The sequence below is a fragment of the Salmo salar genome, chromosome ssa02, assembly GCF_905237065.1.
Source record: "Salmo salar chromosome ssa02, Ssal_v3.1, whole genome shotgun sequence".
Classification (NCBI taxonomy): domain Eukaryota; kingdom Metazoa; phylum Chordata; class Actinopteri; order Salmoniformes; family Salmonidae; genus Salmo; species Salmo salar.
In genome coordinates this window covers 82,565,281-82,586,235 of record NC_059443.1, presented here as the reverse complement: position 1 = coordinate 82,586,235, position 20,955 = coordinate 82,565,281, and the positions used below count along the sequence as shown (strand labels likewise).

General features: G+C 40.6%; 1 protein-coding gene and 1 pseudogene across 1 annotated transcript; both read right to left on the bottom strand.

Annotated features, from left to right (window-relative positions):
* Nucleotides 1-2,516: 2,516 nt before the first annotated feature.
* On the bottom strand, nt 2,517-7,117 carry LOC106608452 (zinc finger protein 2-like). Its single transcript, XM_014206383.2, has 4 exons — nt 6,509-7,117; nt 6,054-6,151; nt 5,741-5,918; nt 2,517-3,681 (listed from the first exon to the last, which is right to left on the bottom strand). The coding sequence occupies exons 1-4, from the start codon at nt 6,855-6,857 to the stop codon at nt 2,966-2,968; spliced, it is 1,341 nt and encodes a 446-aa protein (XP_014061858.2). The 5' UTR covers nt 6,858-7,117; the 3' UTR covers nt 2,517-2,965.
* Nucleotides 7,118-15,764: 8,647 nt separating this feature from the next.
* Nucleotides 15,765-16,965, bottom strand: LOC123736580 (gastrula zinc finger protein XlCGF7.1-like; annotated as a pseudogene).
* Nucleotides 16,966-20,955: the final 3,990 nt, after the last annotated feature.

The window sequence follows — 20,955 nt, the reverse complement described above, 5'->3', positions numbered from 1 at the left end:
CACCGACGCATGTCTTGTATTCAAGATCCTAAATGGCCTAGCTCCCCCTCCACTCAGTATTTTTGTAAAACAGAAAACCCAAACATATGGCAGCAGATCCACAAGGTCTGCCATGAGAGGTGACTGTATAGTTCCCTTAAGGAAAAGCACCTTTAGTAAATCTGCTTTCTCTGTGAGAGCTTCCCATGTCTGGAATACACTGCCATCAGACACACATAACTGCACCACATATCACACTTTCACAAAATGCATGAAGACATGGCTAAAGGTCAATCAGACTTGTGAACATAATCCCTAGCTGTGTATTGCCGCTTTCCATGTTGTCTGTTGTCTGTAGCTTGTGAGGTGTGGAAACACTTTGTTGTTTTTATGGATTTTGTCTTGTTGCTTTTTGTTCTATGTTGCTCTGTCTGTATGCTACATCTTGCTTGTCCTATGTTGCTCTGTCTGTATGCTATGTCTTGCTTGTCCTATGTTACTCTGCGTGTGCTCACTGTTCAATGATTGTCTATATTGTAATTGTTTTTAATAACCTGCCCAGGGACTGCGGTTGAAAATTAGCCGGCTGGCTAAAACCGGCACTTTTACTGAAACGTTGATTAATGTGCACTGTCCCTATAAAAATAAAATAAACTCAACATCTACTTTGTGCATGACACAAGTAATTTTTCCAACAATTGATTACAGACAGATTATTTCACTTATAATTCACTGTATCACAATTCCAGTGGGTCAGAAGTTTACATACACTAAGTTGACTGTTCCTTTAAACAGCTTGGAAAATTCCAGAAAAAGCTTCTGATAGGCTAATTGACATAATTTGAGTCAATTGGAGGTGTACCTGTGGATGCATTTCAAGGCCTACCTTCAAACTATGTGCCTCTTTGCTTGACATCATGGGAAAATCAAAAGAAATCAGCCAAGACCTTAGAAAAAAAATTGTAGACCTCCACAAGTCTGGTTCATCCTTGGGAGCAATTTCCAAATGCCTGAAGGTACCACGTTCATCTGTACAAACAATAGTACGCAAGTATAAACACCATGGCACCACGCAGCCGTCACACTGCTCAGGAAGGAGACACGTTCTGTCCCCTAGAGATTAACGTCATTTGGTGCGAAAAGTGCAAATCAATCCCAGAACAACAGCAAAGGACCTTGTGAAGATGCTGGAGGAAACAGGTACAAAAGTATCTATATCCACAGAAAAACAAGTCCTATATCGACATAACCTGAAAGGCCGCTCAGCAAGGAAGAAGCCATTGCTCCAAAAACGCCATAAAAAAGCCAGACTACGGTTTGCAACTGCACATGGGGACAAAGATCGTACTTTTTGGAGAAATGTCCTGTGGTCTGATGAAACAAAAATAGAACTGTTTGGCCATAATGACCATCGGTATGTTTGGAGGAATAAGGAGGAGGCTTGCAAGCTGAAGAACACCATCCCAACCATGAAGCACAGGGTGGCAGCATAATGTTGTGGGGGTGTTTGCTGCAGGAGGGACTGGTGCACTTCACAAAATAGATGGCATCATGAGGTAGGAAAATTATGTGGATATATTGAAGCAACATCTCAAGACATCAGTCAGGAAGTCAAAGCTTGATCACAAGTGGGTGTTTCAAATTGACATTGACCCCAAGCAAACTTCCAAAGTTGTGGCAAAATCACTTAACGACAACAAAGTCAAGGTATTGGAGTGGCTGTCACAAAGCCCTGACCTCAATCCTATAGAAAATTTGTGGGCAGAACTGAAAAAGCGTGTGCGAGCAAGGAGGCCTACAAACCTGACTCAGTTACACCAACTCTGTCAGGAGGAAAGGGCCAAAACTCACCCAACTTATTGTGGAAAGCTTGTGGAAGGCTACCCAAAACCTTTGACCCAAGTTAAACAATTTAAAGGCAATGCTACCAAATACTAACTGAGTGTGTGTAAACTTCTGACCCACTGTGAATGTGATGAAAGAAATAAAAGCTGAAATAAATCATCCTCTCTACTATTATTCTGACATTTCACATTCTTAAAATAAAGTGGTGATCCTAACTGACCTAAGACAGGCAATTTTTACAAGGATTAAATGTCAGGAATTGTGAAAAACTGAGTTTAAATGTATTTGGCTACAACTGTACTTATCAACTGTGTGTAATGAACCCGTTTGTCTTTCCCGTTTCTTTCTCAGTCCACACCCACTTCCCTTTGTCCACCAAGCCGTCATATCGGCTTAGCCCAGTAGGGAATCTTCCCTATCATTCGTTAGTAACCAGTATCTACTGTTTGTTTGCGCATTTCTGTGATTATGTAGTTAGTAAATAAATGATTAAGCCAATTGGTGTATGGATGCAGATAACCAACAATTTACGACGTTTGGAATGAGACTGATCAGATATTAAAATATCTGAAGAGTTATATTCGGAAAAGTATAACTTTGTAATCTGAAGACTTTCCGTGGTGCCCCGACATCCTAGTTAATTAAATGTACATGATTAGTTTAATCACATAATAATAATTACAGAGAATTGATTTGATAAAATAAGTCTTCACTTTTAATGATGCCAAAGACACGACAATATTCAATTTATATTTTCTAATAAAAACATACAAATATATTTTTGAGTATACTTGGTACAATTAAATTTCATATGGTATAAACAAGTAAACACATTCTCAGTCAACAATACAAGACAATGGGAGCACTGTGTATGTTCTCTGATTAATTTTAAGTCAATGTGATGTGAAATATCAATTTATCCACAAGGAGAAGTAATTAAGTCAATGTGATGTGAAATACAAGTTTACACACGAGGATAAGTCATTATTCTCTCCTGTGTGGATTCTCACATGTTTTTTAAGTGACTGATGAGTGAAATGCCTTCCCCCCAGTCTGAACATTTGTATGGCTTCTCCCCCGTGTGCGGTCTCATGTCTTCTTTCAGGCGTCCTAATTGGGTAAAACGCATTGCACACTGGGATCAGTGGTAAGGTTTCTCCCCTGTGTGAATTCGCTCATGCTCTTTCAGGCTTCCTGACCGGCTAAAACTCTTTCCACACTGGGCGCAACGGAAAGGCTTCTCCCCTGTGTGTATTCGCAAATGATCTTTGAGGGTGTCTAACCGCTTAAAACTCTTTCCACACTGGGAGCAATGGTGAGGCTTCGCTCCTGTGTGTATCCTCTCATGTCTTTTCATGTTAACTAAATGGTTAAAACTCTTTCCACAATGGGAGCAGTAGTAAGGCTTCTCCCCTGTGTGAATTCGCTCATGAGCTTCCAGCTTAACTAACGCTGTAAAACTCTTTCCACACTGGGAGCAGTGGTATGGCTTCTCCCCTGTGTGTATCCTCCCATGTCTTTTCATGTTTCCTAACTGGTTAAAACTATTTCCACACTGGCTGCAATGGTATGGCTTCTCTCCTGAGTGTATTCGCTCATGAGCTTTCAGGCTTCCCAACAGGCTAAAACTCTTTCCACACTGGCCGCAATGGTATGGCTTCTCTCCTGTGTGTATTCGCTCATGAGCTTTCAGGCTTCCTAACCGGCTAAAACTATTTCCACACTGGGCGCAATGGTACGGCTTCTCTCCTGTGTGTCCCCCCTCAGGTCTTTTCAGGCTCCCTAACTTGGTCTGGGAGCAGAGGTGTCGTCTTGCTGGTGTGGAGGTCTTTGGTTCCTCCAAGTTTGATTTTCCTCCTGCCAAAGACAGTGTTTATATAATAAGAGACCAGAATGAAACCTCCACTCTCCAATTATGTGAAAATGTGTTTACATTGCTTTGCCAAGATAATCCATCCATGTGACAGGTGTAACATATCAAGAAGCTGATTAAACAGCATTACACAGGTGTACCTTGTGCTAGGGACAATAAAAAGCCACTCTAAAATGTACAGTTGTCACATAACACAATGCCACAGATGTCTCAAGTTTTGAGGGAGTGTGCAAATGGATTGGGGACTGCAGGAATATGCACTGGAGCTGTTAGCAGAGAACTGAATGTTGCTTTCTCTACCATCAGCTGCCTCCAACATCTTTTTAGAGAATTTGGAAGTCTGTCCAACAGGCCTCACAACCGCAGATCAAGGACCTCCACATCGTCTGAGATCAGCCACCTGGACATCTGATGAAACTGAGGAGTATATATCTCTGTAACAAAGCCCTTTTGTGGGGAAAACTAATTCTGATTCGCTGGGCCTGGCTCCCAAGTGGGTGGGCTTACGACCCCACAGACCCACCAATGGCTGCGCCCCTGCCCAGTCATGTGAAGTCCATAGATTAGGGCCTAATAAATGTATTTACATTGACTCATTTCCTAATATGAACTGTAAATCGTTGAAATTGTTGCGATTATACCTTTTCAGTATATATAAATATACAGAACCAGTCAAAAGTTTGGACACACCTACTCAATCAAGGGTTTTTCTTTATTTTTACTATTTTCTACATTGTAGAATAATAGTGAAGACATCAAAACTACGAAATAACACATATGGAATCATGAAGTAAACAAAAAAAAAGTTAAACAAATCAAAATATATTTTATATTTGAGATTCTCCAAAGTAGCCACCCTTTGCCCTGATGACAGCTTTGCACACTCTTGGCAATCTCTCAACCAGCTTCATGAGGTAGTCATCTGGAAAGCATTTCAATTAACAGGTGTGCCTTGTTAAAAACAAATTTGTGTTTTTCCTTCTTAGTGCGTTTGAGCCAATCAGTTGTGTTGTGACATGGTAGGGTGAGTATACAGAAGATAGCCCTATTTGGAAAAAGACCAAGTCCATATTATGGCAAGAACAGCTCAAATAAGCAAAGAGAAACAACAGTCCATCATTACTTTAAGACAGTCAATCCAGAACATTTCAAGAACTTTGAAAGTTTCTCTAAGTACAGTCGCAAAAAACATCAAGAGCTATGATGAAACTGGCTCTCACGAGGACCGCCACAGGAAAGGAAGACCCAGAGTTACCTCTGCTGCAGAGGATAAGTTCATTAGAGTTAGCAGCCTCAGAAATTGCAGCCCAAATAACTGCGTCACAGAGTTCAATTAAGAGACACATCTCAACATCAACTGTTCAGAGGAGACTGTGTGAATCAGGCCTTCATGGTCGAGTTGCTGCAAAGAAACCACTAGTTAAGGACACCAATAAGAAGAACAGACTTGCTTGGGCCAAGAAACACGAATTTATCAAATTTGTCCATTGGTCTGATGAGTCCAAATTTGAGATTTTCGGATCCAACCGACATGTCTGTGAGACGCAGAGTAGGTGAACGGATTTTCTCCGCATGTGTGGTTCCCACCGTGAAGCATTGAGTGATGGTGCTTTGCTGGTGACACTGTTTGTGATTTATTTAGAATTCAAGGCACACTTAACCAGCGTCGCTATCACGACGCCATCCCATCTGGTTTGCGCTTAGTGGGACTATCATTTGTTTTTCAACAGGACAATGACCCAACCACAACCAGGCCGTGTAAGTGCTATTTGACCAAGAAGGAGAGTGATGGAGTGCTGCATCAGTTGACCCAACTGAGATGGTTTGGGATGAGTTGGACCAAAGAGTGACGGAAAAGCAGCCAACGTGCTCAGCATATGTGGGAACTCCTTCAAGACTGTTGGAAAAGCATTCCAGGTGAAGCTGGTTGAGAGAATGCCAAGAGTGTGCAAAGTTGTATTTGTATTAGTCGGGGACAGCCTTATTGGGAACAGATAGTGGGCAGATTTATTTTATTTGTTCAAACTAAACTACAGCACTTACTTTGATGAGTCATATCTGATCCTTTCTTCTCTTCTCCTCCTCTCACAGTTCCACTCAACCCCGTTGTTTTCCTGTAGTCCACCAGCAGCACAGACAACCTCTTCATACCCAGCAATAAGGCGCTACTGGGAGAGGTATGACACGGGGACTCCGGGAGGGTGGAAGGGCTAGCGTTGTCCTGGTAACCATAAAGAGGGGACACAGACACATATCATTATGGATGCTGATGCCACTGTTGTCATAAAGTGCTTTACAGAAACCCAGCCTAGACCCCGATAGAGCAAGCTGTATGCTAGACCAGACCAAGCTGTACCATCTGGTGTTCTGATCTGGAGAGACTCTTCTCTGACTCGTCAGCATCAGGATGTTGTTGAGGCTCCCCAGAGGATCCACAATAGTCATGTCTCTCTCCTGTGTGAACGAGAACATCAAACAGATGGTAAACGTATTACTGTCTATTACAGTCATAGGGTCTTCCAAGAGGCATTCATATGTCTAAATGAATTGGGTGCCTTTTGTGTCCCTTTGATATTTTAAGTATAAATTATGTTCCAATATTGAATTTTAAAAGCCTGTTATATTATATAATTAAATGTAATTTAAAAGTCCCCAAAAACATATGTACCAATGGCAGATTGACCCTTTAACAATTCCTACATTACTGAACAACATATTCAAGTGTAGAACTTCAGTAGAATGCCCCTTTAAAACCACACATTAGTTCAACAACTGCATAGTTTGTGACCCTGTTTTTAAGACAGTACTCACTGGTGGTAATCTGATATTCTGTCTCCTCCTCTTTCACTCCCAAAACGTCTTCCTTCTTCACCTTTATTGAGATAGAACCTTTTAGAGAGGAAGAGGATGCTTTCTCTTCTTTTCCTATAACAGCCTCCTCTTCCTCCTTTTTCATTCTGAAATGTTCTTTCTCTCCTTTCACTGTAATATCCTCCTCTTCTTCTTTCACGACAATGTTCAGCGCCAGAGCTTCTTTCTCTCCTTTCACTGTAATATCCTCCTCTTCGTCTTTCACGATAATGTTCAGGGCCAGAGCTTCTTTCTCCGTCCAACAGACATCCTCTTCTTTAGCAAGGGATGAGTAGTTTAGTGAGCTCATTGTCAGGGATGTTAGCTAGCTAGCTAGTTAGCATTAGCGACTAGCCTAGTGCTTGGCTCTGTATCAGTCTTTAACAAATTTGCAAATTCAACAAGCAAATTAGGTTCAAGTTAACGTCAACTGAAATGTGTTTTAAACACTGCGATTAGCTAATCTACATTAACATGGCCTAAAACGTAAATCTTTCAGTTTTATGTCAGCTAGCAAGCTACCGAGGTGGTTGAAAGAGTATCCGCGATGTTGTTCCTGAAGAAGCGTCCCGTCCAGTCAGTTACACGTCGCAAGAAGCATCACCTGAAAGACGCACATCGCCATCTGCTGGCTGGAGTGGGTAACGCAGTTTGGAAACAATAGTTACTACACTTTTTGTTTTGGAAAGAACGTCATAATAATTTAACAATAAGCTGATATATTTTCTCTTACGTCTTACAAATAATACTTTCCTGTACACAGACGTATAAACTTAATATGTAGATGATGAATAAATACTTCCATGAATAGGTAGTGTGTTAATACACATTTACTCTGTTCATTTTTATCTAGGTGTGACTATACTATTCCCTTGAAGCCACGCTACAAAGCTACAACAGGTGTAGGTGTTACCGTGAAATTCTTACTGACAAGCCCTTAACCAACAATGTAGTTAAGAAAAATAAGAGTTAAAAAAAAGCACAATAACACAATAAAAAAACTATACCGTGGCTACAGAGTCAATGTGGAGGATATATACAGGAGGTACCAGTACAGAGTCAATGTGGAGGCTATATACAGGGGGTACCGGTACAGAGTCAGTGTGGAGGCTATATACAGGGGGTACTGGTACAGAGTCAATGTGGAGGCTATATACAGGGGGTACTGGTACAGAGTCAATGTGGAGGCTATATACAGGGGGTACCGGTACAGAGTCAATGTGGAGGCTATATACAGGGGGTACTGGTACAGAGTCAATGTGGAGACTATATACAGGGGTACCAATACAGAGTCAATGTGGAGGCTATATACAGGAGGTACTGCTATAGAGTCAATGTGGAGGCTATATACAGGAGGTACCAGTACAGAGTCAATGTGGAGGCTATATAAAGGAGGTAAGGGGTATCGAGTCAATGTACTGAGGTACAGTGTCAATGTACTGAGGTACAGCTTAGGAGCAGGTGTTGAAATAAAAAGCATACAGCTTCATACAGTTTAATTTAATGAGGCTTAATGACCTAAAGCACAATTATATTTTAGTAAAAAAACATGAGACAAGTGTACGAGCAGTATGTGTGTTCTCTCGTGAACTTTAAGTAGCTTATATTTGATGTGATATATTCCTTTCGTGACAGGATTGTGTCACGGCACAGATCTGGGGAAGTGGACCAAAGCATTTCTGCAGCATTGAAGGTCCCAAAGAACACAGTGGCCTCCTTCATTCTTAAATGGAAGAAGTTTGGAACCACCAAGACTCTTCCTAGAGCTGGCCGCTCAGCCAAACTGAACAATCATGGGAGAAGGGCCTTGGTCAGGGAGGTGACCAAGAACCTAATGGTCACTCTGACAGAGCTCCAAAGTTCCTCTGTGGAGATGGGATAACCTTCCAGGACAATCATCTCTGCAGCACTCCACCAATCAGGCCTTTATGGTAGAGTGGCCAGAAGGAAGCCACTCCTCAGTAAAACGCACATGACAGCCAACTTGAAGTTTGCCAAAAGGCATCTAAAGGACTCTCAGACCATGAGGAACAAAATTCTCTGGTCTGATGGAACCAAGATTGAACTCTTTGGCCTGAATGCCAAGCGTCAGGTCTGGAGGAAACCTGGCACCATCCCTGTGGTGGAGCATGGGTGGCAGCATCATGCTGTGGGGTTGTTTTTCAGTGGCAGGGACTGCGAGACATGATCGAGGGAAAGATGAACGGAGCAAAGTACAGAGAGATCATTGATGAAAACCTGCTCCAGAGCACTCTGGACCTCAGACTGGGGCAAAGGTTCACCTTCCAACAGGACAACGACACTAAGCACACAGCCAAGACAATGTGGAAGTGGCTTCGAGACATGTCTCTGAATGTCCTTGAGTGGCCCAGCCAGAGCCTGTATTTGACCCCGATCGACCAACTCTGAATAGACCTGAAAATAGCTGTGCAGCAACGCTCCCCATCCAACCTGACAGAGCTTGAGAGGATCTGTTGAGAAGAATGGGAGAAACTCCCCAAATACAGGTGTGCCAAGATTGTAGCGTCATACCCAAGAAGACCAGGGTGTAATCGCTGCCAAAGGTGCTTCAACAAAGTACTGAGTAAAGGGTCTGAATACATTTTAAAATACATTAGCAAAAATGTCTAAAATCCAGTTTTTGCTTTGTCATAATGGGGTGTTGTCTGTAGATTGATGAGGAAATCCCCCAATTTAATAAATTTTATAATAAGGCTGTAACGTAACAACATGTGGAAAAAGTCAAGGGGTCTGAATACTTCCCGAATGCACTGTAAGTGATTGTGGTGGTGTATGTAGACCAGAATATCAGGAACAGGCTGGATGTGAGAAGGAGGGTGGCATCTCACTGCCATTCAGCATTGGTGTATGTAGACCAGAATATCAGGAACAGGCTGTTTGTGATGTCAAAAATGCTGTGGTTTGGAGACAGGCAAAAAGGAATATTCAGTTTTAGTGAGGGTTGGGGTCAATTCCATTTAAATTCCAGTAAATTCAGGAAGTAAACTGAAAATTAAAATTCTCTTCTATGGTTTTCAATGAGGAAAATGTGGAATTGTAATTTGGTTTACTTCCTGAATTGACTGGAATTGAAATGGAATTGACTCCAGCTCTGTTTTTACTATAAAGCTGTCAGCGTCATCAATTAGTCAAATCAAATCAAATGTTATTGGTCACATACACATGGTTAGCAGATGTTATTGTTACATACACATGGTTAGCAGATGTTGTTGTGAGTGTAGTGAAATGCTTGTGCTTCTAGATCCTACAGTGCAGCAGTATCTAACAGGTAATATCTAACAATTCCACAACAAAACCTAATATACACAATCTAGTAAAGGAATGGGATGAGAATATATACATATAAATATATGATTGAGCAGTGTTAGAGCGGCTGATGCAATAGATAGTGTAGAAGAGATAATATAGGATACAGTACGCAGTATATACATATGAGATGAGTAATGGGTAAGTCAATCGATGTTATAATGCATAACGCTCACAGATGTGCTTGTTCTCATTCAGAGTACATTTTCTAATTGAATAACAGAATAGAATAAATAAAATGTATTATGCACCTGAATAACTTCGACACGGACAATCTGGTTGATTCTCTGGTTGATTCTCTGCTCAACAACACTGACTGTGAATCAATCTGGTTGATTCTCTGCTCAACAACACACTGTGGACAATCTGCTCAACAACACACTGTGGACAATCTGGTTGATTCTCTGCTCAACAACACTGACTGTGTCAAACTTTGCTGTGTGTCCAAGGCTGTCACAACTGTCATCAGCTGCCATGACGGCTGCCTGCTCCCTCTTCCATAGTGAGAACACTGCTGGCTCAACATGGGCTTCTGAGAGGCTGGATGACGGCTGCCTGCTCCCTCTTCCATAGTGAGAACACTGCTGGCTCAACATGGGCTTCTGAGAGACTGGATGATGGCTGCATACACATATTTCTCTGATGTTATCGCGGGTGTAGCAAAACAGTGCAGTAATATCTAACAATACAAAACAATACATGCAAATCCCCACAATTTATTTTAAGGATTTAGAAAAATAGAAATAGTAGAACGAGCAATGTCAGAGTCTGGAATATAAATATATACAGTTTGTTTACAATGTATTTGATGGTGTGTATTGAGGTTAAGGACCGTATATGAATAGAAAAGCTGTGTACAGCAGTAGTTATATAGGATGAGCCTGGACTAGAATGCAGGGTGGAGTACTGGGTGGTAGACGGCTAATAACAGTGACTAAAGTTCAGGGCAGGGTATTAGGAGGAGGCTGGCCAGTGGTGACTATTTAACAGTCTGATGACCTGGAGATAGACCACACATTAACCACACAATAAGTATTGTGGTGGCAGCATAATGTTATGGGTATGCTTGTCACAGGTAGGGACTGGGGAGTTTGTCAGGATCAAAAGAAATATGAAACGAGCAAAGCCCAGGTAAAAAGTTAAAACCCAGCTCAGTGGGGGGGGGGGCTTATCCAATTATAATATAAAACAAAACAAATTGTTGAACATGTTCTATAAAACCTAATTTATTCCCTTTTTAGATGTAATTTTAAGGGATCAAAATGTGAAAAAAACATCAAGGGGGTGTAGACTTCCTATAGTCACTGTTCAGCCTTAACTATGGAGTGGGATATCAGCCACCTCAGTGACAACCACATAACACAAATATATATATATAGTTTACACAAATATTAGCGTCTTAGCTCTTATTGCAGGACACTTATTGGGAAATCCCCTCGCCAGTGAACCTATTGTGTGTATTGAACATTTATATTGGACTGTAGCAGCTAGCTAACAGACAACCGATTAACCTATTGTGTGTATTGAACATTCATATTGGACTGTAGCAGCTAGCTGACTGGCTACTGATCAACCTATTGTGTGTATTGAACATTCATATTGGACTGTAGCAGCTAGCTAACTGGCAACCGATCAACCTATTGTGTGTATTGAACATTCATATTGGACTGTAGCAGCTAGCTGACTGGCTACTGATCAACCTATTGTGTGCATTGAACATTCATATTGGACAGCATTACCTATAGAGTAGCACCACCACCCATCAGCCCATTCTCTTCTTGATGTCAAAGCTGCAGTGTATTGTTGCTATAGGAGTTTATGATTAATAATCCTATTTATTTCCAGCCACACTAAGATGTCACCACACTATTCCTTTAAAGCCCCTCTGTCATATATACAGTGCCTTGCGAAAGTATTCGGCCCCCTTGAACTTTTCGACCTTTTGCCACATTTCAGGCTTCAAACATAAAGATATAAAACTGTAATTTTTTGTGAAGAATCAACAACAAGTGGGACACAATCATGAAGTGGAACTAAATTTATTGGATATTTCAAACTTTTTTAACAAATAAAAAAACTGAAAAATTGGGCGTGCAAAATTATTCAGCCCCTTTACTTTCAGTGCAGCAAACTCTCTCCAGAAGTTCAGTGAGGATCTCTGAATGATCCAATGTTGACCTAAATAAATAATGATGATAAATAGAATCCACCTGTGTGTAATCAAGTCTCCGTATAAATGCACCTGCTCTGTGATAGTCTCAGAGGTCCGTTTAAAGCGCAGAGAGCATCATGAAGAACAAGGAACACACCAGGCAGGTCCGAGATACTGTTGTGGAGAAGTTTAAAGCCGGATTTGGATACAAAAAGAGATTTCCCAAGCTTTAAACATCCCAAGGAGCACTGTGCAAGCGATAATATTGAAATGGAAGGAGTATCAGACCACTGCAAATCTACGAAGACCCGGCCGTCCGTCTAAACTTTCAGCTCATACAAGGAGAAGACTGATCAGAGATGCAGCCAAGAGGCCCATGATCACTCTGGATGAACTGCAGAGATCTACAGCTGAGGTGGGAGACTCTGTCCATAGGACAACAATCAGTCGTATACTGCACAAATCTGGCCTTTATGGAAGAGTGGCAAGAAGAAAGCCATTTCTTAAAGATATCCATAAAAAGTGTCGTTTAAAGTTTGCCACTAGCCACCTGGGAGACACACCAAACATGTGGAAGAAGGTGCTCTGGTCAGATGAAACCAAAATCGAACTTTTTGGCAACAATGCAAAACGTTATGTTTGGCGTAAAAGCAACACAGCTCATCACCCTGAACACACCATCCCCGCTGTCAAACATGGTGGTGGCAGCATCATGGTTTGGGCCTGCTTTTCTTCAGCAGGGGCAGGGAAGATGGTTAAAATTGATGGGAAGATGGATGGAGCCAAATACAGGACCATTCTGGAAGAAAACCTGATGGAGTCTGCAAAAGACCTGAGACTGGGACGGAGATTTGTCTTCCAACAAGACAATGATCCAAAACATAAAGCAAAATCTACAATGGAATGGTTCACAAATAAACATATCCAGGTGTTAGAATGGCCAAGTCAAAGTCCAGACCTGAATCCAATCGAGAATCTGTGGAAAGAACTGAAAACTGCTGTTTACAAACGCTCTCCATCCAACCTCACTGAGCTCGAGCTGTTTTGCAAGGAGGAATGGGCAAAAATTTCAGTCTCTCGATGTGCAAAACTGATAGAGACATACCCCAAGCGACTTACAGCTGTAATCGCAGCAAAAGGTGGCGCTACAAAGTATTAACTTAAGGGGGCTGAATAATTTTGCACGGCCAATTTTTCCGTTTTTTATTTGTTAAAAAAGTTTGAAATATCCAATAAATTTCGTTCCACTTCATAATTGTGTCCCACTTGTTGTTGATTCTTCACAAAAAATCACAGTTTTATATCTTTATGTTTGAAGCCTGAAATGTGGCAAAAGGTCGAAAAGTTCAAGGGGGCCGAATACTTTTGCAAGGCACTGTAAATCATCAGAGTGGGAAACCAACTGAAATGGAAACAATGGAGCAAATGGATCACTATCAGAGGGGTGTATTATGACATCAGATAGAACTACTCAGACATTCCAAATATCACTTGATTTTCAGAGGGGTGTATTATGACATCATATAGAACTACTCAGACATTCGAAATATCACTTACATTTACATTACATTTAAGTCATTTAGCAGACGCTCTTATCCAGAGCGACTTACAAATTGGTGGATTCACCTTATGATATCCAGTGGAACAACCACTTTACAATAGTGCATCTAAATCTTTTAAGGGGGGCGGGGGGGGGGGGGTTAGAAGGATTACTTTATCCTATCCCAGGTATTCCTTAAAGAGGTGGGGTTTCAGGTGTCTCCGGAAGGTGGTGATTGACTCCGCCGTCCTGGCGTCGTGAGGGAGCTTGTTCCACCATTGGGGTGCCAGAGCAGCGAACAGTTTTGACTGGGCTGAGCGGGAACTGTGCTTCCTCAGAGGTAGGGGGGCCAGCAGGCCAGAGGTGGATGAACGCAGTGCCCTTGTTTGGGTGTAGGGCCTGATCAGAGCCTGAAGGTATGGAGGTGCCGTTCCCTTCACAGCTCCATAGGCAATCACCATGGTCTTGTATCTTGTCACTTGATTATCAGAAGTGTGAATTATGACATCATATAGAACTACTCAGACATTCCAAATATCACTTGATTATCAGAGGGGTGTATTATGACGTCATATACAGTGCCTTGCAAAAGTATTCACCCCCTTGGCGTTTTTCCTATTTTGTATTAGGCTACAGGTTAAATTAGTTATGAACTTCACAGGGTAGTGAAACTGCACGTGATGAGCTTGATGCTCCTTTCCAATACATTTTGATGGTCTTATTCTGGTGACATGATGATCGATGCTTGGCTGCCATTTGACAAATAAAATAATATCTCTTATCCATAATAATCTCATCATGTAGGTAGCCTACCAGCACTGTATCTGTGAGCTGTTGGCTACAGTACATGGGACAAGAGGACGTTTTATATTTCACACAAGTTTTAAAAAACATCGGTAGAGTTGAAAATGCGATAGAAAGCCGTTTAACTTGTAATTTTCATTAAATACATGGGGATGTTAACAGCAAAAGTTATTTATTTGTCACGCAAAGCCTTCTATCCACAATAAGTATGTTTGATGGAAACATTTCTGGTGGGAAAATGCCTATATTGTTTTATGCAGATTTGAGAATATTCACATGAAAATCGGTCGCAAATTGCATGGGAAACTTAGCTACTAAGGTGGATATTGATCCAACACCTGCCGCTTATTCAAACCAGCCCACTGGGCACAGACGTCAGTTCAACATCTAGATTCTATTTACATTTCTTTGAGTCCTCAACTAAAGTGAATTCAACACAAAATGTCACCTGTCATTGGATTTCGGTTACAAGTTCGGTAATAAATAAATAAAAATACCTTAAGTTGATGGCTTTTTACAAATCCAATCCATTTTTCACATTGATCTAACATCATCACATGGATTTGTTTTGTTGAAATGACGTGGAAACAACGATATTATTCAACCAGTGGGAGGCTTGTAAATTTCCCCCAGGAAAGTGGAACGAGGAACTCTTCATTGAGGCAATGATAAACAGCAATCTGTGGGCGAGTTGTGATGGATATTATAAAATAAGGATCTGCTGGAGTCCAAGTCAAACCAAGATTCTTTATTTCTGAGCTCAGAGAGAATAACAGAGTTAAACGGCTGTAACGCCCTGGCCATAGAGGGGTTTTTGGTTCTCTATTTTGGTTAGGCCAGGGTGTTACATGGGTGGGCGTTCTATGTTTATTTTTCTATGTTGGTTTGTTTCTTTGGTTTGGCCGTGTGTGGCTCTCAATCAGGAACAGCTGTAGATCGTTGTTGCTGATTGGGAGTCATACATAGGCAGCCTGTTTTTCCTTTGGGGTTTGTGGGTAGATATTTTCTGTTTAGTGTTTTGCACCTGACAGAACTGTTTGGCTGTCGGTTTCTTGCGTTTTGTGTTTAAAAAGTGTTCGATCTTTTAATAAATTCATGATGAGCACTAACCACGCTGCGCCTTGGTCCACTCTCTCCAAAGACAGCCGCTACAACAGCGCAGTGTAGACAGTCTGAATTCCTGAAGCATTGAGTGATGAGCACATATCTTTATAGTTTCCTGTTCCTGGGAGGGACTTTATTCATACAAGGACGCAGGTGCAAATTGGTTTGCAACGCAGGTTGATACTCCCAGGAACAGGAGATTATAATATGTCAGTTTCACAAGGTTAGTCACATACTTAGATATGTGGACACATACAATTAACATTTTCCATTACAGAGTCTGTGAACATTTTCATTTCATTAAATCAACAGTGGGCCAACAATGCAAATGTAAACAATGGAACAAATGCATCACATCCAAACATCACTTGATTATCTGTAGTGCTGGAGGAGAGACACCCAGATAAACACAAACACAGTGTCAGAGTTTAAAAAAGGACCATTTAAACACATGGAACCTGATTTACTTTATATTCAAACTGACAAACTTTAATTCATGTTTTCTAATAAAAACATACAAATATATCTTTGAGTATACTTTGTACCATTTAATTTCATATGGTACAAACAGGTAAACACATTCTCAGTCAACAATATAAGACAATTGGAGCACTGTGTATGTTCTATGATGAATTTTAAGTCAATTTGATGTAAAATATCAATATTCACACAAGGAGAAGTAATTATTCTCTCCTGTGTGGATTCTCACGTGACTTTTAAGTGACTGTGATGAGTAATATGTCTTCCCACAATCTGAGCATTTGTAAGGCTTCTCTCCTGTGTGCAGTCTCATGTGTTATTTCGGGCTTCCAAAATGGGTAAAACGCTTTCCACACTTGGAGCAGTGGTAAGGCTTCTCCCCTGTGTATTTCTCTCATGTGTTTTCAAGTAGCTTTTCCGTTGAAAACGTTTTTCACACTGGGAGCAGTGGTAAGGCTTCTCCCCTGTGTGTTTTATCTCGTGTTGTTTCAGATCCCATAACCGGTTAAAACACTGGCCACACTGGGAGCAGTGGTAAGGCTTCTCATCTGTGTGTATTCTCTCATGTGTTTTCAAGTAGTTTTTCCATTGGAAACTTTTTTCACACTGGGAGCGGTGGTAAGGCTTCTCCCCTGTGTGTATTCTCGCGTGTGTTTTCAAGTAGCTTTTCCATCAAACTTTTTTCACACTGGGAGCAGTGGTAAGGCTTCTCCCCTGTGTGTATTCTCTCATGTCGTTTCAGGGCCCCTAACCACTTAAAACTCTTCCCACACTGGGAGCAATGAAAAGGCTTCTCCCCTGTGTGTATTCGCTCATGAGCTTTCATGTTTCCAAAGTGACTAAAACTCTTTCCACATTGGGAGCAGCAGTAAGATTTCTCCCCTGTGTGTATTCGCTCATGTCTTTTCGGGCTTCCTAACTTGGTAAAACTCTTTCCAATCTGGGAGCAGAGGTGTCGACTTGCTGATTTGGACATCTTTGGTTCCTCCAAGTTTGGTTTTCCTCCTGCCAAAGACAGTGTTTATTTTAGGACAGACCAGAATGAAATCTCCACATGATAAAACTGCCTTGCTATGAGGTTTAAACCAAATCAGATGCCTCAATAACCTGAGGCCAGCTTTCAAACATTTCATAATTTAAAACAATCTTTGTGTGATTTTAAAACAAATGTTGTAGAGCATCCTGGTAATTACTGATATGTTTACATTACTTATTTTTTATAAGTCAGAACACAAAACACTAGACAGTCCTATGACACTCAAGACACAGATATCGCTGGATTCCTATCAAGCAGGTGGTTGTAAATATATAACCTTCATAGCTGTATGATACAGAATGTGAACTACACACTTCCTTAACCTCACTAGGGTAGGGGGCACTATTTTCACCTCCGGATGAAAAGCGTGCCCAAAATAAACTGCCTGCTACTCAGGCCCAGAAGCAAGGATATGCATATAATAGATTAGTAGATTTGGATAGAAAACACTCCAACGTTTCTAAAACTGTTAAAACAATGTCTGTGAGTATAACAGAACTGAAATGGCAGGCGAAAACCTGAGGAAAATCCATCCAGGAAGTGCCATTATTTTGAAATGGCTGTTTTTCCAATGAAAGCCTATCCACCATTTAAAGGGATAGGACCCAGATTCCGTTCCCTATGGCTTCCACTAGTTGTGAACAGTCTTAACCTCTATAGGGTAGGGGGTAGTATTTTGACATCCGGATGAAAAGCGTGCCCGTAGTAAACTTCCTACTATTCAGGCCCAGAAGGTAGGATATGCATATTATTAGTAGATTTGGATAGAAAACACTCCAAAGTTTCTAAAACTGTTTGAATGAGTATAACTGAACTCATATGGCAGGCAAAAACCTGAGAATAATCCAACCAAGAATTGGGAAATCTGAGGCTTGTAGTTTTTCAAGTGGTTCCCTACCTAACATACAGTGACTTAGGGTTCATGTTGCACTTCCTACGGCTTCCACTAGATGTCAACAGTCTTTAGAACATTGTTTCAGGCGTCTACTGTTTATAGAGAGAGAATAACAGGTCCTGGAGTATCCCAAAATCAGGCACGAGTTCAGTCACGCGCGCGGTCGAGAGAGGGATCTGAGTTCCTTTTCATTTATGAAGTCATTGTTATCGTCCGGTTTGAATATTATGGAAGATTTATGTTAAAAACACCCTAAAGATTGACGCTATACATCGTCTGACATATTTCTACGAACGTAAATATAACTTTTTTAAACTTTTCGTCTGAAATTAATGCGCGAGCACAGCGCATTTGGAGTACTCGACCGAACGCGCCAATAAAAAGGAGGTTTTTGGACACAAATGATGGACTTTATCGAACAAAACAACATTTATTGTGGACCTGGGATTTCTGGGAGTGCCTTCTGATGAAGATCATCAAAGGTAATGGAACATTTATAATAGTATTTCTGAGATTTGTTGACTCCACAAAATGGCGGGTTTGGTTTCGTTTCTGAACGCTGTACTCAGATTACTGCAAAGTGTGTTTTCGGCGTAAAGTTTTTTTTTAAAAATCTGACACAGCGGTTGCATTAAGGAGAAGTTTATCTGTAACTCTTTAAATAACAGTTGTTTATTTTTATTTTATCCACATTTATGATGAGTATTTCTGTAAATTGATGTGCTCATTCACCGGAGGTTTTGGGAGGAAAACATTTTCTGAACATCACGCGCCAATGTAAAATGGGGTTTTTGGATATAAATATGAATATGAATTTGCCACCCTGCTATTTCACTGGCTGTTGGGAGTGTGTTCCGCTAGCGTCCCACATACCCCAGAGAAGTTAAGACATTGTTTCAGGCTTTTCTGAAAAATGAGAGAGAATGACAACTTTGAGTGAGTGGATAGTGGGATGAACCCAGAGCTGTTTTCTGCGTGACCGAGAGCGCGCTTTTCTTGTTTTTCATTTATATTGACAACGCTATTGTCCGGTTGAAATATTATCGATTATTTAGGCTAAGAACAACTTAAGGATTGATTATAAACATCGTTTGACATGTTTCTACGAACTTAACGGATACTATTTAGAATTTTCGTCTGCCTGTTGTGACCGCATTTGAGCCATTGGATTACTGAACAAAACGTGCCAACAAAATGGAGGTTTTTGGATATAAACAGGACCATATCGAACAAAACAAACATTTATTGTGTAACTGGGAGTCTTGTGAGTGCAACCATACGAAGATCATCAAAGGTAAGTGATTAATTTTATTGCTATTTCTGACTTTTGTGACTAATCTACTTGGCTGGTAACTGTATATAATGTTTTGTGTGCTGAGTGCTGTCCTCAGATAATCGCATGATTTGCTTTTGCCGTAAAGCCTATTTGAAATCTGACACGGCGGCTGGATTAACAACAAGTTAAGCTTTATTTTGATGTATTACACTTGTGATTTCATGAAAGTTAAATATTTATAGTAATTTAATTTGAATTTGGTGCTCTGCATTTTCACCGTCCCACACCCCCTAGAGAGGTTAAAACCTAATTCAAAAATGAATAAATTACATTGGAGACAGACACAAAGCCCATCAGTAACATCTCCAGATTGTCGATAGGGTCGACACAATGGCATTTCTTTATTTAGACGTTCACACATTTTGACTATCAATAATGTCATGATATTTTGGGTAAAGTAAAAAAGAAGGTGAAATATTTTGGGTAGATGTTATTAAAAATATAAATATGTAAAGTGTTGGTCAAATGTTTAATGAGCTGAAATATCCCAGTTTTTTTCCATACACATGAAAGCTTATTTCTCTCAAATTCGGTGCACACATTTGTTTATATACCTGTTAGTTAAAATTTCTCCTTTGCCAAGATAATCCATTTACCTGACAGGTGTGGCATATTGTTTAACACTTTTTTGGTTACTCTATGATTCCATAAGTGTTATTTCATAGTTTTGATGTCTTCATTATTATTCTACAATGTAGAAAATAGTAAAAATAAAGAAACCCTTGAATGAGTAGTTGTGTCCTAACTTTTGACTGGTACTGTATATGGTTGATTCCGTGGGAAAGTCAACCTGAACATGTGTAATGGAGGTAAGAACGTGCCGTAAGCTCGCTCCACAGCTAGCTTGAAACATCACAGATGGAGCTATCCAACTGGTACCTTTTGTATAGCTCAATCGGAACATTGTCAAGGAGAGCGGTCACGCATGTTGAGAAGCAGAGGATCATTAGTTTTAGCCAAGTATGGGGACAGTGGAGGAAGCTAAACTGTGAGCAGCACACTGATGTCAGTTACATGAACAAAAAAAGGTTAGTCATTTCCAAATGAAACAATGTTCTTTAAAGTCTATATGTTGGAGTTTATTTGACCTGTTAAAGTAGAAAATTGACTACATTTTGTCGACGGAGCCCAAGTCTCAGAAATGTTTTTCTTCATTTAATCAATTTCACAGCTTTTAGAAAAGGCTTACATAGCTTGTTAAAAAATATATACATACAGTTGAAGTCTGAAGTTTACATACACTTATGTTGGAGTCATTAAAACTTGTTTTTCAACCACTCCACAAATATCTTATTTCACTTATAATTCACTGTATCACAATTCCAGTGGGTCAGGAGTTTACATACACTAAGTTGACTGTGCCTTTAAACAGCTTGGAAAATTCCAGAAAATGATGTTATGGCTTTATAAGCTTCTGATAGGCCAATTGACATCTTTTGAGTCAATTGGAGGTGTACCTATGGATGTATTTCAAAGGCCTACCTTCAAACTCAGTGCCTCTTTGCTTGACATCATGGGAAAATCAGAAAAAATCAGCCAAGATATCAGAAAATAATTTGTAGACCTCCACAAATCTGGTTCATCCTTGGGAGCAATTTCCAAATGCCTGAAGGTACCACGTTTATCTGTACAAATAATAGTACGCAAGTATAAACACCATGGGACCACGCAGCCGTCATACCCCTCAGGAAGAAGACGCGTTCTGTCGCCTAGAGATGAGCGTACTTTGGTGCG

Coding starts and splice junctions, on each gene's coding strand:
- LOC106608452 (XM_014206383.2), bottom strand. CDS start 6,857: ATGAGCTCACTAAACTACTCATCCCTTGCTAAAGAAGAGGATGTCTGT. Junction 5,919..6,053: donor CCAGATCAGAACACCAGATG/GTACAGCTTGGT, acceptor TATGGTTACCAG/GACAACGCTAGCCCTTCCAC. Junction 3,682..5,740: donor ATCAGATATGACTCATCAAA/GTAAGTGCTGTA, acceptor TGTCTTTGGCAG/GAGGAAAATCAAACTTGGAG.